Below are 14,565 nucleotides of genomic sequence, written 5' to 3'. Positions count from 1 at the left end.
CTGTTTCAGATAAAACCCAACAAGACTAAATATAACAGTTAAAATTCTTAAGCACATTTTAGCAAGCTATGTCTCTTTGTTTATTGCACGGTGTGGTTGTTCTATCCCGTCGCTGAACGTGCACCAATTTCTGATTGGCTGTCGTAGTTGTCTCATGGACCAATGGACGATAAACTCGCCGAGAGGGATCGTTTCTTTGTTGGTCCAACAGACGACCGTAGGTTCATTTAAGGTAACGCACAAAATTATAATCATCAAGATGAATTGTATCATCAGTGGACTATTGTGTGTCTGTCTTGTGCCCGCATGCAGGATCGAATGATATAGCGTTGCGATATTGATTATGTTTGTCTTATATTTTTTGTATTTGTTTTTACTTTTTTTCAACATTTTGTCGTTACGTCAAACGGCGGAGTCAAGCGAGCCACTCTTCCGCCCTGACTAGAATGAGACAAAAGGATTTCGAAACAAAAGGGTGAAAGTTGTCGCTGTCGGATAAATGTAAAGGTAAATACTGTCTGAGGAATTCAAACTCGAGGTAACGTCTCTTACTTGCGCTGTATGCTGGCGAAGTAGTTGCTGTTACTTGCAAAACGTTATTTTTGTCCTGAAAAGTACATTTTATTTTGGAAATTACCGGATATGGTTATTTGTAAAACAGATTACATTGACAGACATCACCGAATCACACGGCATATTTGACAAAGAGGAAAAATAATCATTTGATACTGGTACTCTGACAGATAATACTTTTAACATGACACTACGGCCGAACGAAAGCGTTGCTCGGCGCACTAAAACAGAGCATAAGGGGGAAAACGACCGTTATTGTAAATAATTGGCCGTTTACATTTGAAGGTAAGTTTTCCACTGCAGATAGAGCTAATAAATGCATTGGCTTTGGAAGGGATGTGATACTCCTCAATCTCTTTACTTCTTATTAAAGCTCTTTTACTCTTTTTGAACTTTTTCATCTTTCATGTGGCTGCCAGGTTGTTAACCACCCTTAATGTCATTTAAATGTCGACCACTTTGATTATATTATGTGATTTTTGTGTGCGTTTTACGGTGAATGTGAGAGGAAGTGAGACAGGGCTGGACTCAAAGTTGAGTGTTACATAATAGAGGGGGGAGGAGGGGAGCTGCTGTTTCAGGCGAGGGCCAGCTATGCTGCCTTCAGGGAACCACAACTGCCTATGTAAATATCAGAAGCACGGCTTGAGCGTGCACAAATGACAACAAAACAAACTAGTAAACTTGCAGGACAGATGGAATTTTCTATGAAAAGGGAGACGCGGTGTTTATCAAGGGGGCAGAGCACTGAAGTGTTACATGTTGCTGCAGTGTAGATTTTGTAGCAGACTTGAGATATCAAGTTCTTTACTGCATTGTTGTGTCCTTGGAGCAAACCCATACTTTCCTACTTGGAGACTAAGAACTCATAATGGAGAGCACAGAGGAATAGTAGGTGTTAGTCGGGGTCAACTAAAAAAGGGGGTCTAGCTGAGAATTTCCCCATCTGATTCAGACCCCTGTGTGCTACGTGTTCTTCTGTTTTTGGATTTGCACTTTGGCCATCAGGTACAGAAATGGCAACTCCTCAAAGACATCACAGGAAGTCGCAACAAAGGAGTGTATGAAAGACTATTGAATTGCACTGATTGCTTGACAAACTGTATCTCAAGTTTCTGCAATTGGAAGCATTAGCTAAGGGCTGTTATCCTTGTATGCAACATAGCGTAATTACCCGTCATTTTCTTATTTACGTTACATATATATAACTCTTTAAATATGAGAGAGTAATGAGTAATAAATTCAGCTTCAGTAATCTCACAAAAACAGAAATACAAATGATGTAGTAAGTTTGATCTCTCTGTTTACGTGTGACCCTTGCATTGCATTGGCTCCCTGTAGGTGCACATGTACACGAACAGTGGGAAAGGTCTGTACTCTTATTTGTGTTTGTTTTCTTCAAATTTATCATAAACTTAAACAAAATTTAGATATGCAGCTAGAGTTTTGGTGCTGGATTCAGTTAAAATATTTGCAAATCCACCTCATACGCATACTCAGGGCAGTGTAGTTTATGTGATTATATACTTTATAGTGTACTAGACCTTAATATCAAAAATGCGTAAGTGATCCTTTTTGCAGAGTTGGCCTCTGAGGTATTGACAGAGGGTATGCACATGATGGCGAATGCATAAGTTGCCTCGGTTACACCCCCCCCAAATGCAAACGCTCTGCTGGAAGTTGTGCCTTTGTATATTGACATGGGAAAAAAAACATTGTTAACACTAATAAAATCCCATCAACTCGTTGTGCAGCCGACTGCAGAAACAGATGAAGAACGAATCCAGGCAAATGCATTTACTTACTGCATAACAGTAAAGAGAGGAGAAGCAACATGAACTGTTCAACCCTATTTTTATTATTATTATTATTCAAGGTATTTCAACCATGACGTGCTGAAAATGTGCATTGCTTCAAATGAAACTAGTTAAAAAAAATAAATAAAAAATAACTTCATAAATAATTGTGAGCCAATAGCAGTGTTGTTTATTTTTATGGATTTTGTATCTAAAAGAATTTTTCTTAAAAAAAAGATAAAGGAAAAATGTCTGTACTGATGGATCCTCTCCCAGCATGCAGTGAGTGATATGCAGGGTTTGACCAGGGAAGATCACCGGTCAAACACAGATCTAACACAGATCCACAGATCTCTGTCTCATGAAAGCAAAGCATTGTTTTGTTTTACCGGAGACAGTCTAAATAGCTTCTGTTTTCTCATTAGGGTCCAGTATGCCAAAGGAACAGCCTGGCTTGAGCAAGCACAGTCTTTGTGCTACATCCAGCAAGAATGCTAAAGATAAGAGCAACAGCACGACTTTGCTGGCAATACGTAATACTGAATACACAGTCGACTCCAATGGACGAGACTCCCGCTGCAGTTCAGAAAAGGACTCTGGCTACTCTGGTAAGTAAATGTGGCAATACCCACAGAGGATCACCGTATGCCATGTTTTATTCCCGAGGGCTTTGTCCCATACACTCCCATTTACAAGTCAGCTCAAGCAGTGATAATTATGAGAGCTGAATAGGGCAAACATTTTCATCAGTTGGAAAGAAAGCAATGACAAAGAGGTTGTTGTGCTGAATTTCAGGCTCAACTTGATTAAGTTGTGCATTCATGAATTATAGTATGAAAATATTACTGCATGTTTGTCCCTCTTCTTTTTCTTTGTTTAGAAAGTAAGTGTATGCATGACACAAGGTAGTAATAGCAAGATGCTGTGAAAAAAAGGGCACGGAAGTTCAACTCTCGCTTTGAGCTTGGCTTTACTCTGTATCAGTCAGCATTTCTCCGTTCACTCTGTTCTAACGTCTCTGCAGACGGCTCAGACTGGCAGCAGACAGATGTGGAAGACCGGCGGAGCAACAAAAGCCAGTCTAGAGGACGCGAGCATGCAGAAACTTCACGGCCGGGTCAAAACCAAAAACTTGGGCAAGACAGTCCTGGAAATCCCACCCTCATGCCAACAGTCCGTGAACTCTCAAGCATATACATCATCAAGGTAAGAAAGGAGTAGATTAGGAATACACACTGCTGATACTGATTCTATTAAACTGTGTATAGAAAAGTAAGAAATCAGGTGTTCCCAAGGGAGACCACTGGCCACAACAAGAGAAGCAGTGAGAGACTGAGCCAAGTGGAGAGCTGAAGAATGAAATGGAGGATTTATTAAGAGACAATGATATAAAATAGGTTGCAAAAATATCAGAAGTAGGTCAGGTCGACTTCTATTGCAAAAGGAATGGCCTTTTTATTTCTTGAACTATTAAAACCAAAAAGTTTGCCATTGTGCTGTTTTACTAAAAGACTTCAGACTTTTCATTATGTATCTTTATGCAAGAGCAGGGAAGAACAAGAATAATTTAAAATTCCCCTATCTTAAAGTTTGATTACTTTGTAATAGATAAAATTTACGCATACTCCTCCATCCTATACTGCTATTTGGGTCCATGTTTTATCTGTGTCTCTCACCAGCAGGACATGATCCAGGACAGAGGTCAGTTACCCCTGAGAAATGGAAGCAGGGAGACTGCTAGTCCTGGCGCTACCCACATGATCCTTTTACAGCAGCCTAGCTTGCTGCTGGCCTCTGTTCAGCTCCACAAACCATCATCTCAGAAGTCCAACACCACAGAGAAGATAATAAATGGCGCTTACCTACCAATTCTCAACTCCTACCCTCGCATTGCCCCACATCCCAGCAAGAAGCCGCCTGATAAATCTTCAATGAATGATGAATCCCAGAATTTGAGCAAGAGGGTGTGCATAGAACACAACAGTGGAGACACACCTGTGACAAGGAGTCTGCTTGAGCAGCACCTTTATAAGCAGCCCAAATTAGCACTAATAACCTCTGGGCCTCCATGTTCCTCTTCAACCACAGATAGCGTATCCTCCTCCAGTCTCACTTGTGTCTCCTCGAGCCAGGGCTCCTCATCTGAGTCCAGTCTATACGCCACTTCCTCCTTCCCCTCAACCAGAGGACTTCACATAAACGGCAGCAACATTACTCGCCACCGCCGTTTCCACAACACTGTAGAAATCCTCAGACAGTCAGGTCTGCTGGACATTACACTGCGCACAAAGGAGCTGCTTCGCCAGAGCAACGCCACCGAGCGGGACATCGTCCAACTTCGCCAGCACACAGAGCTACTGTGCCAGGCTGCCAGCAACCCCGGCTGCAGCGTGAGAGGTATCACAGCCTGGGAACATCTACACCAGTCAATGGCAGAGTCTGGCAGCTACCCCAACCATAAAATACTGCAGAATTTACAAATGCCATGTCATCCAGATTCTACCAGTCAAACAGAGAGTATTTCAGCAGGTGACGCCAATGTCTCACAGGCTGCTGAAAACTCAGAGGTTCCACGTCCTCAGTTTCTGACTACTATCGCAGACCAAAACCGGCATTGTCCTGTGCCGCAGCAGTCTCACTCAGGACAAGGTAGCAAGCTCGAGGCCGGTTCTAAATCTTCAGAGAAAGTCACCTTTATGCCTCCTGACAGTTCTACTGGTTAGCACAGTCTGCAGTGCCTTTAAAGGGAGTACTCAGGGCTGGTCAGTGGAGAACCAGTAGTTTGGTTTTAATGATTTATCCTTGGCTATTTAAATCTAGTTTTATAGGGATAATATCTCTGCAGGTCAATGGAAATCAAATGATGACTTGAGCTTAGTTGTTACTGTACATGCTGCATTACAAATTTTGTTTCCAGGTGCCTTACTTACTACACCAGAATTAAGTGTTGGACATCTGAAAGCTGATGTATAATTAATGTAGTCAGGTGAGATTCAGTCCTAAGGCACCATCTTATATCACCACTGCAGACATTATGGAACCATGCAGTTGAGTAGAGGGTCTCTGCTTGTGAGCCACTTAAAGAATTATGTGAAAATAAAATGTGTTTCCCCAGGAGGCAGAGGAAATTGCCTTATGTTCAGACAGCACTTAATGCAGTGTTGACAGCTACAGTATAATCTGTCCAGTTGGTCATTTCTCCATCACACCATCTAAATTCAGGGAAAAGGTGAATAAACCCATCTCCTGGTAGGTGAACGTAAAGAAAATGGTTTCTTATAATCTGCTTTTCCTGAGGGAGACTCAGCAGTCCAAACATGGCGATAAATACGATCGCTGCCTTCAGAGTGACACAGCTAAGGCTGAAGACTCCCAAAACTATGGCACTTTAAGGAAACCTTGTACTTGAGGCACAAACTGGGCGCTCAGTGGAAATTTCTCTGCAACATCACAAGGTGCACTACACTGGACTGCTGCGTGGACCATCCAGACGCTTTTCAACAAAGCCTTAAAACCTTTTTCACTTGACTTTTTCTGGGACTCATCATCAAAAGTCGTCATACTAATTTGGTACACAGAAGTGTTTGTTCTTTTTGCTAACAACAGTAATTCAGTAATAGACTGTATGAATTCAACACAGCATCCCTAGATAATCAGTTATCCCATTTGCTCTCGTGCAGCAACTTCATTGTCTGCCTTCACATTGATGATATTGTCTTTACTGCACCAAGTCGTGATCCTCTGTTTTAGATGGGCAGATGATTTCATAGATTAGGAACAGTTTGCATTGCGAGTTTGAGAGAGTAAGTACAGAAGTAAGCTGACTAAGTGGTTATATGCATGTGTTTGTTCTTTGCTTGAGCATATGACAGATAGCACTGCCAGCAATGCACGCATTTCTGAAGTCTAAAGTGGTTTATACGGTGTATTTGTTGTCATTTTAAGGTATTTAAATAAAGCCAAGAATATACTTTTTCAGGCTATCATATGAATCTTTTCAAATTAAATCTCATTTCATTGTAACGTTGCATCAGCGAATATGTGGTTGAAGCTGTGTGTGAAGCATCTGCGCTTTAGAATTTGCTTTCTTTTCTGTGAGAATCAACTTTATTGGCCAAACATGTGAACACAGGATGGATTTGACTTGGTGTTTTTTTTTTTTTTCTTTCTATGAATTTACTCTAAACAGACAGTAGAAGAAGAAGAACAGCAATGCTTAACAAAGTCAGATCCATTTGTATCCTGAGTCTCTTCAAGAAGTCTGTCCACCCTCCTCCTCTCCCCCGGGATGACCATGAGGAGAAGGGGCCTTCTGTTCTCCTGTTAGACCACCACAGGCTCGGGCTTTTCCCCCTCTTTTTTGATATTGAGTTTCAGCTTAAGCTGATGCCTCAAGGTAAACAACCAACTCAAATTCTAGTCTTACAGTGAGTTTGCGTCACCTTGAATTAACCCAGCAGCCATGGAAACTGAAAAGCGTCACAGAAATAGTGAAGTACATGTGGAAAACACATGTAGGTGCTTTACTCTGCTCCTGGAAGCTATGAAAACAGTTTATTTGACAGTTTAGGAACAGTATAAGTCTCTTGAAATTTCAACAGCATTTTGCAAATTATCATTTATTTTTGAATCATGTATGTTTCTCGTGTTTTTTAAATTGCAATTATTTATTTATTTGTTTTTTAGAATCAGAACAACGATCAGCGTGCTCAGTGCTAAATCTTAGTTGTGGAACACATAAAAGCAGTTAACAAACAGTTTAAGGATCAAGTGATGTTTCTTATCAGCTGACAGTGAGCTGGCTGATCTCCCCCACAGATGTGCTGCAGCTCCATTTCTGTGTTCTGACACAGGGAGTGCTCAGGGTCCGGGCGGCACAGATGACGGAAACGCTAAGAAATCGAAAGAGGGATTAAGTCACTGAAACGTGATACAACAGTGCTATCACATTGTTTTTAGGTATTTGCATAATCATTTTAAATGCAATGTTGCAGTTGTGACACATCATTAAGAAATAGTTAGTATGGAGAACGTAGTTTGTCCCCAGTGCTGCACTTGTAAGATGCAGAGTTTGAGTCTTAAACCTAAACATGTTACACTTTTAAAGACCTTCACTCCAATTATCATCATCATCGTCTCACATCCCATGTCACATGTCTGTCAAAACTTTTCTGACGTTTTAGAGAACTCTTTGAGTCATTTAGCCAAACTTCCTGAGGCATATAAATGTACATGCATATGGTGGTAACATTTGGCTACAGACACTTGGATTTTGCTTTTTATTGACACATGCTCAAATGCCATGTATTTTGTTTTGTTTTGTTCGTTTTCGTTAAAATCTGAAGGGAATCCATAAAGTATGTGAACTGAACATAGATTTCCTTTTTGTAATGTAAGTCCTGTCCAAGGTCAGCCAGATTATGGCATCGTTTTTCATAATGTTGGAATGGCCCTTTAAGACCCTCTAAGATTTGATTTAAATTAGGAAATTCATTTCTTCCTGAACTAATTATCAAGTATATAAGCAATTACACAGTAGTCCCACCTGACTCAGATTCCCAGTCACAGTAACCAGCTTATACAGCGCCCATCCCGGCAACAGCAGGATGGAGGAGAGGGCCAGAACCCAGCCACATGTGTATGCCCAGCCTGGGTAGACGTACGAGCGGTTAAATGTCAGAGGCTGGTACCAAACTAAGGAACATATGAAACTGCCCTGGGAATGTAGTAAGAGGAGAGATTCAGTAGTCGTCAGCAGAAAGATGTCATCTCGTTTTAACAATTCAGAGGTTACGATAAAATGAAGAGGCATATTCAAGTGTACCTGGAGATTTATGATGTGTGTATACAAGAATGAAAGCCCAACTCACCAGTGAGACCAGAGGAGTGAGGTAACACCAGCAGATTTTAAAAAACAGGCTGACACTCACACCTGTCATGTCCTTTATGATGATATACAGCCGCTCTGCCCCTTCATAGGACAACAGTGTACAATAACCAGATTAGATAAACTCATAATTTCAACAACTAACTCATTTTCATATATAAAGGTCAGTTGAAAATTTATTGGGAGTACTAATCAGCCCATGACATCTATTATATGTCTTCTTTGACTCTGACGAAGAAATGCACAAGCTAGTGTCTCAACAACATCAGCCTCTGCTGCTTTGATTTTGGTCTTTTTAAAATCTGCCATTTGTGAATGCTTTAAGGTGGTCTGAAGTAAATTTGTGCCCTTTAAAAACAGCATACCTACCGAATAGCCATCCCATTGTCAGGGCTTCAAACGCACAGAGAAAGAGGATGCAGACTCCATTACAAGCGTAGTAGTCAAACAGCTGGAACACATACATCCCTCCCTGGGGACAATAGCCAAGACATTTATTTGACCTGGGTTTATTTACTTTATACTGTTTACTTACTTTACTTTATAGGTCAAACTCAGTTGATGATTTTTTCTTTTCAAATTATTACAATATATCAGCTTGTTAGTAAAATGACCTTATAAGCTGAAACCATGTTGTTATAATGATAGAACAAAATCATAATATAAAATGTGATATATTTTGGCAGCAATACACTGACCTCAGTGATCATGACAATCTGAGAGAAGAAGCATACGATGCAGTAGAGGAGCAGTAAAAGTTCCCGTCGGCCTGCCCTGCGCAATTCTGTGGGAAACATATCTATGATGGATGTTATCACCACCTCGACAGCAACAAACTGCACAGAGAAAGGACGAGACAAAATAAGCATGTCTCCAAATGTAAATGCGCTTGTCCAAAAAGAGTTTGTGTGCATCTTACTTGTGTGTCCAGACCCAAGAGAATGAGCATGACAAAGAAACAGATGGACCACAGTTGGGGCAGAGGCATCAGCGCTACAGCCTGAGGGTATGCAATGAATGCCAAGCCTGGACCTGAGAAATGATATCGCAGTGATGCATGACTGGCCTCCTTCTACTATCTGCCAGTTAGCCAATTTAGCATCAATAACTTTTATTTTTTAAGTAAATGTAAATATTTACTTAATACTTCCAGAAGGGGATTCACTGAAAATATCATCAGCCAAGTAACACAAACAGCAACACACTCAGCCTCTTAAGATGGAGGCAACTGGGTAGTCTCTAAGAGTGAGATTTTTAGTGGGAGAGATAAAAAGTGCTGGACAAAAAAGGAAAAAGAAATAAAAAGTAAAAACAGCAGACACAGTCCCATTATTTTCTAAAGTCATGAGAACAAAAACACACAGTAAACATTAATGTAATATTTAATATCGAAAAATGCCTGATTATAATATTGTTGATTATATTGTTACAGCACATAAGTACCTTTGTCTGAGATTTTTCAGTATGAGTCTGAGCATTGAATGATTTCTAAGGAGTGTTTGCTGATTGTTTAGGGAATGTACTGTAGCGTGTACCAGTATGGAGTCTGTCTGATTGTGTATGCACTGTAAATATTTGGGTTGGGAGGAGAAGAGAGATGAGAGTGACGAAACATGAGTGCACTTGAGGCCTTGACCATGAGGACACGGTGAAAATAAATTTGTATGCATAAGCTTAGCTGCCATATGAGGGACAAAACTACAGACTAGCCCTCTCTGTGGCCCCCTGTCACATCAGATGACACCACACTACAGTTATCTCCTTCCCAACAACAGAAAACCCTCAAGGACAGACCCACCCAGGCTTATTGTCCAAAATCATGCACCAAACGTGTCAGAAAGAGTCAGCATTGAGGTCTGGGTGTACTTGAAAGATGCTGCACACCGGAGAAAAACTGCATGAAATGCAGCTGCGACGACAACCAGCTATGACTGCTCACAGTGGCTCAGGGCTGAACAACTGGTTCTGTGCTTGTCATGTCTGCGAGTGTCCTCAAGGTGGCAGCAAAGATTTTACTCATCATAGATCAGCGGAAGAAGATAATTTACTTACATACAAGTACCAGTACAACAGAGCAAAAGCACTCCATTATTATAAAAGTATTGAGATGATGAATTAACTGTAGTATTTTTTTAGGACTTTTATCTAAAAACAACTTCTTTCTTTCTCATTTCTAAGTATTTGTGTTATATATGTGTGTGCCTTTAGCCTGGAATCTCTACAAAATTTTGTTATGTTCACATTATGACAATAAATACTCTTGATACTTGGCCTTAAACTGTTTAAAGTAAACCATGTGAGATGTTTTAGGCTTCTTGTTGCTGTTAGCTCACGGACATCTGAAATGTGACAATCTTAACAATTCGTGATATTTTACAAGCCTATCATATTTTAATGCCTGAAAGTTTAATCTGTTAAGTAACTGATCACTATACCTGTCAAATAAATGTAGGAGAGTAAAAAGCACTACGTTTTCCTCTGAAATCATGTAGGCACAAAATGTAAAATAAACCAAATACAAGTACAGTCCAAGTTCTTAATACATTTACATAAGTGTAGTTTTTAGTAAATTGGTTATTTTGCATCACATTTGAGGACCAGCCGTCCTTGCTTAGGAGTGTAGAAAGTATGCATCTCATACTGTATAATAAAGGTCATTGCAAAATGTCAAAGAAAATGTGAAATATCATCATTTGAGCTTTGGGGTTCAATGTTGAAAGAGTTCCTAGCAAAAGAGCAACTTATTGAATATCCTCTGTAGCTCTCTCTGGAAAATGTCTAGAAAGTGATCATGTGTTAAAAATTTGTTTTTCTAAAATTCGGAGGCCTCGTCTGCTGGGCCACAGAATGTGCAGAGCTGTGATGCATCTTCCTGATCTGAGTACCTACCTGACTCAGCCACTTCTGCAATGGGAACGCCCTGCTCATGAGCCATGAATCCCAGCACAGAGAAGACTGCAAACCCAGCTACCACACTGGTGCCACTGTTCAGTAAGCACAGCCACAGACAGTCTCTACAAAACATAAAAAACATGCGCATACCTTATGAATTCATAGCGTGTAGTCAGTCATCTTTTGATATGTTATTGGGTGCCAGAACTTTAGCAATGTTAGTCACACATTGTGACACATTGACAAATACATACTTATAGCAGTTGTTATTGTATTTGTTGTAACTGCCTAGCACAATTAAGGATCCCACACCCACACTGTATGAGAAGAAGATCTGAGACCCAGCTTCCATCCAAACCTGTTCAAGCAAAGCGACAGTGAGTACATTTGTTCACCTAAATATTATACTGTCACATTATATCATTGAGCTATTACATAAGGGTCTTGGAGTCGTGAGGGTTCGGGCAGAAGATAAAACACCACTCCTTGAAGAGCCCCAGGAAGAGAGAGTCCACGGATCAAAAGAACGAGCAACATCACATAGGGGAAGGTAGCAGTGAAATACACCACCTGGAAAAAATGGTAACCATTCAGCAACTGAAAAATGTTCACATTTGCCACGGTGTTAGGGCTTATATAGATACCTTTCCTGTAGACTTGACTCCTTTCCAGATGCAAAAGTAGCAGATGATCCACATTGCAATCAGGCACAACAGCACCTCCCACCTGATGCTACCTGTCTTCTCAATGCCCCCTGAGATAGCCAGAACACGTCGTCTAAATGGAAAAAAGGACGGACCAAAATGTGTTACTGAAACTCATCAGGACTAATTTTGGCACATTTAAGAGAGTCCTGAGGCCTTGTTTGTTAGTCTACATAAACATACTCCCAGAATTCTGTGGCAGCAGAAGTTATGTTGGTTTGGTTGGTCAGTTTAAAGGTGTTATTTTGTGCTGAAAATTCAAAACAGTCATCTGAAAGGAGAGTGAGAAAAAAAATGAAACAAATAATTTATATACCGCTTAAAGCACATTTCAGTCATAATTTTGCCATCAGGCAGGGAGAATCTATGAAAGAAATATCCAACTGCATCATAGGGAATGTAATGTCCAGTATTTCTAAAATTTGGTGGCTATTTTGGCCTCTGTTGCTCTCATTTTGACAGCTCTTGTTTAAATCTGCCCCTCACGAGTTCCTAAACTTTATGGAAGTGCAAGACTTCATTTAGGATCTTTTAACTGACTTAAAGTTCACTGAAGTTGGTATGTGCTACCATGACATCATTACTTCATGCTAACATAGGTGTGTAGGTCTGTTAAACACCTTAAAGTCCAGTTTACCCGTGTTCCAGTAGTTATTGCAGGTGGCCCAGGGTAGCCGGGAGCTAAAGGAGAACACCAGGTAGAACAGAGCCCAGGACAGAATAATGATGTAGGTCATGCAGCTGTAGAAAAGGATCAGCTGCCCACCATATCCGATACCTGCAGGGCCACATATGGTTCTTTCTGTTATCAACAAATATTATGAGTACCTTTTGTTCATTGTTCCTTATGCATCCTTATTGTTTAAGCCCAGAGAAACCTGACTGTCCAAGACTAAAACTGCTTACTCACTCTCAGGGACTAATTAATCCTCCCTAAAAATAAATAGATTTTAAAAAGATAAATTAAAAGAAAGGAATGGCACTGAGGTGCAGTGGTTAACTCTGTCGCCTCAAAGCAAGAAGGTTTCAGGTTTTCCTGGTCTGGGCCCTTCCGTTTGCAGTTTGCTTGTTCTCCCTGTGCCTCTGTGGGTTTTCTCCAGGTACTCCGGCTTCCTCCCACAATCCCAAAAACATGCACATTAGTTTAACTGGCTTCTCTACATTGCCCCTAGGCATGAGTGTGTGCATGTGTGGTTGTCTGTCTTTGTGTGTCAGCCCTGCGATTGACCGGCGACCAGTCCAGGGTGTAACCCACCTCTCGCTGGGATAGGTTTCAGCCCCCATTCGATCCTGATGGATAAGTGGTATAGAAAATGGATGGATGGATGGAATTTAAAAGAAAATGAAAAAGTACACATTAAATTAAATTTTAAAAAATTTCTCATGTCTACTATAAACCGATAATTTCAGAAATAAGCAGCTTTTGACAAGTGGCGTAGACCTTACTTTGAGGTGTGACTTCATCAGTATGAAGTTAATTATTATATTTCCTCAAAATACATCTTTGTGTTTCCCCACTAAAGCACTGATAGATTCATGATGGACAGCCTTTATTATTTTTATTCTTTTAAAAAAGGTTCCCAATCAATGTTGCCTAAGCAGAGATGTTTTTTTTTTTGTCCTATGCGTTTAAATGCAATTAAATTACCAACAATGCAACTCAGCCTCAGACAGTTCAGTAGTAGCACCTCCACACCTCATTGTTCAGCAACACAACTGAAGTATTTTGCCATGTTTTACTTTTGTCAATGTTTGCCATGACACATCTCTGAGGGAAACCTTTTTGCTCATTTGTGTTTACATTTGTGTTCGCTCCACTTATCTTCACAGTAGGTATTGTGTTACCATCTCACAAACTATCTCCTACTAACTACAGAAGTTCAATAAAACATTGAATTTCAATGCTTTGTGTACCCTCAATAAAACATCTCTACCTTCTGCCAGAGGGCATAGCTTCCTCCAGGCGGTGATGCCACCCTCCTGGGTGTACTGGCCCATGGTGGTCTCCAGCAGGAACAGGGGTACACCACAGGTCACCACAAAGACCAGATATGGCACGAGGAATGCACCTGAATTTAGAAAGCATACAACAATGCACACGTGTAATGTACCACAGATTTTGGGTAACAAGTAGTGTGAGTATCATATTTACTCACCCCCTCCGTTTTTGTAGCAGAGATAAGGAAACCTCCACACGTTGCCCAGCCCGACAACATTTCCTGCTACAGCCAGGAGAAACTCTACTTTACTGCCCCAGTGGCCTCTCTCCTCCACTTTGCTTGCTTGGCTTTCATTGCCCATTTTTTACTCAGCATAACCAAAAGCACAGTCTGAACCCAATCTTCCTGTTAACCATCACACTCTGTGCCCAGATTTTCTCTGCCTTTATAGTAATTCCTAATTCTGTTATTTAATGAGCAACAGGGTGGGCAGTTAATCAGTCCTCAGTGGAAATGTCTGACAATGTTTTACAATCTCTAAATGGACAACTGATCAGTGATTTTTTTTTTAACCTTGATATCCTTTTTACACAACACATTTCATCATTTTTTTTCTCTTGTGCTTTAGCTTAAGTCCTCATGTGTTTTCAGCTTTATGAAAAATAGTAAGACAAAAATGTGTCCATGCTACGCCACAGGTCACCACAAAGACCAGATATGGCACGAGGAATGCACCTGAATTTAAAAAGCATACAACAATGCACACGTGTAAT

At 40.6% G+C, this 14,565-nt stretch overlaps 2 protein-coding genes across 7 annotated transcripts; one reads left to right on the top strand and one right to left on the bottom strand.

The window, feature by feature from the left end:
- Positions 1-150: 150 nt before the first annotated feature.
- si:ch211-132b12.7 (uncharacterized protein LOC564531 homolog) lies at positions 151-6,344 on the top strand. 4 transcript variants are annotated; one of them, XM_046390384.1, is made up of 4 exons: positions 151-232; positions 2,795-2,977; positions 3,394-3,575; positions 4,049-6,344. In XM_046390384.1, exons 2-4 carry the CDS (start codon positions 2,803-2,805, stop codon positions 5,090-5,092), a joined length of 1,401 nt encoding a protein of 466 aa, XP_046246340.1. In that variant the 5' UTR covers positions 151-232; positions 2,795-2,802; the 3' UTR covers positions 5,093-6,344. The 4 variants fall into 4 exon arrangements, with proteins under 4 accessions (XP_046246340.1, XP_046246339.1, XP_046246341.1 ...); XM_046390383.1 differs by lacking the exon at positions 151-232 and adding an exon at positions 239-507; XM_046390385.1 differs by lacking the exon at positions 151-232 and adding an exon at positions 517-858 and having other exon boundaries at positions 4,052-6,344.
- A 717-nt stretch (positions 6,345-7,061) lies between these two features.
- LOC124059910 (sodium- and chloride-dependent GABA transporter 2-like) lies at positions 7,062-14,236 on the bottom strand. 3 transcript variants are annotated; one of them, XM_046390343.1, is made up of 14 exons: positions 14,009-14,236; positions 13,787-13,921; positions 12,490-12,630; positions 12,036-12,123; positions 11,793-11,925; positions 11,584-11,718; positions 11,403-11,506; positions 11,146-11,270; positions 9,176-9,288; positions 8,955-9,092; positions 8,626-8,728; positions 8,240-8,340; positions 7,915-8,085; positions 7,062-7,261 (listed from the first exon to the last, which is right to left on the bottom strand). In XM_046390343.1, exons 1-14 carry the CDS (start codon positions 14,151-14,153, stop codon positions 7,136-7,138), a joined length of 1,758 nt encoding a protein of 585 aa, XP_046246299.1. In that variant the 5' UTR covers positions 14,154-14,236; the 3' UTR covers positions 7,062-7,135. The 3 variants fall into 3 exon arrangements, with proteins under 3 accessions (XP_046246299.1, XP_046246300.1, XP_046246301.1); XM_046390344.1 differs by having other exon boundaries at positions 7,915-8,018; XM_046390345.1 differs by lacking the exon at positions 14,009-14,236 and having other exon boundaries at positions 12,490-13,142; positions 13,787-13,922.
- Between the last annotated feature and the right edge of the window lie 329 nt (positions 14,237-14,565).

This window comes from Scatophagus argus, chromosome 5, assembly GCF_020382885.2.
Source record: "Scatophagus argus isolate fScaArg1 chromosome 5, fScaArg1.pri, whole genome shotgun sequence".
NCBI classification, from domain to species: domain Eukaryota; kingdom Metazoa; phylum Chordata; class Actinopteri; family Scatophagidae; genus Scatophagus; species Scatophagus argus.
Note: the sequence above shows the minus strand (reverse complement) of the source record. Positions and strands in the feature narration are given on the sequence as shown.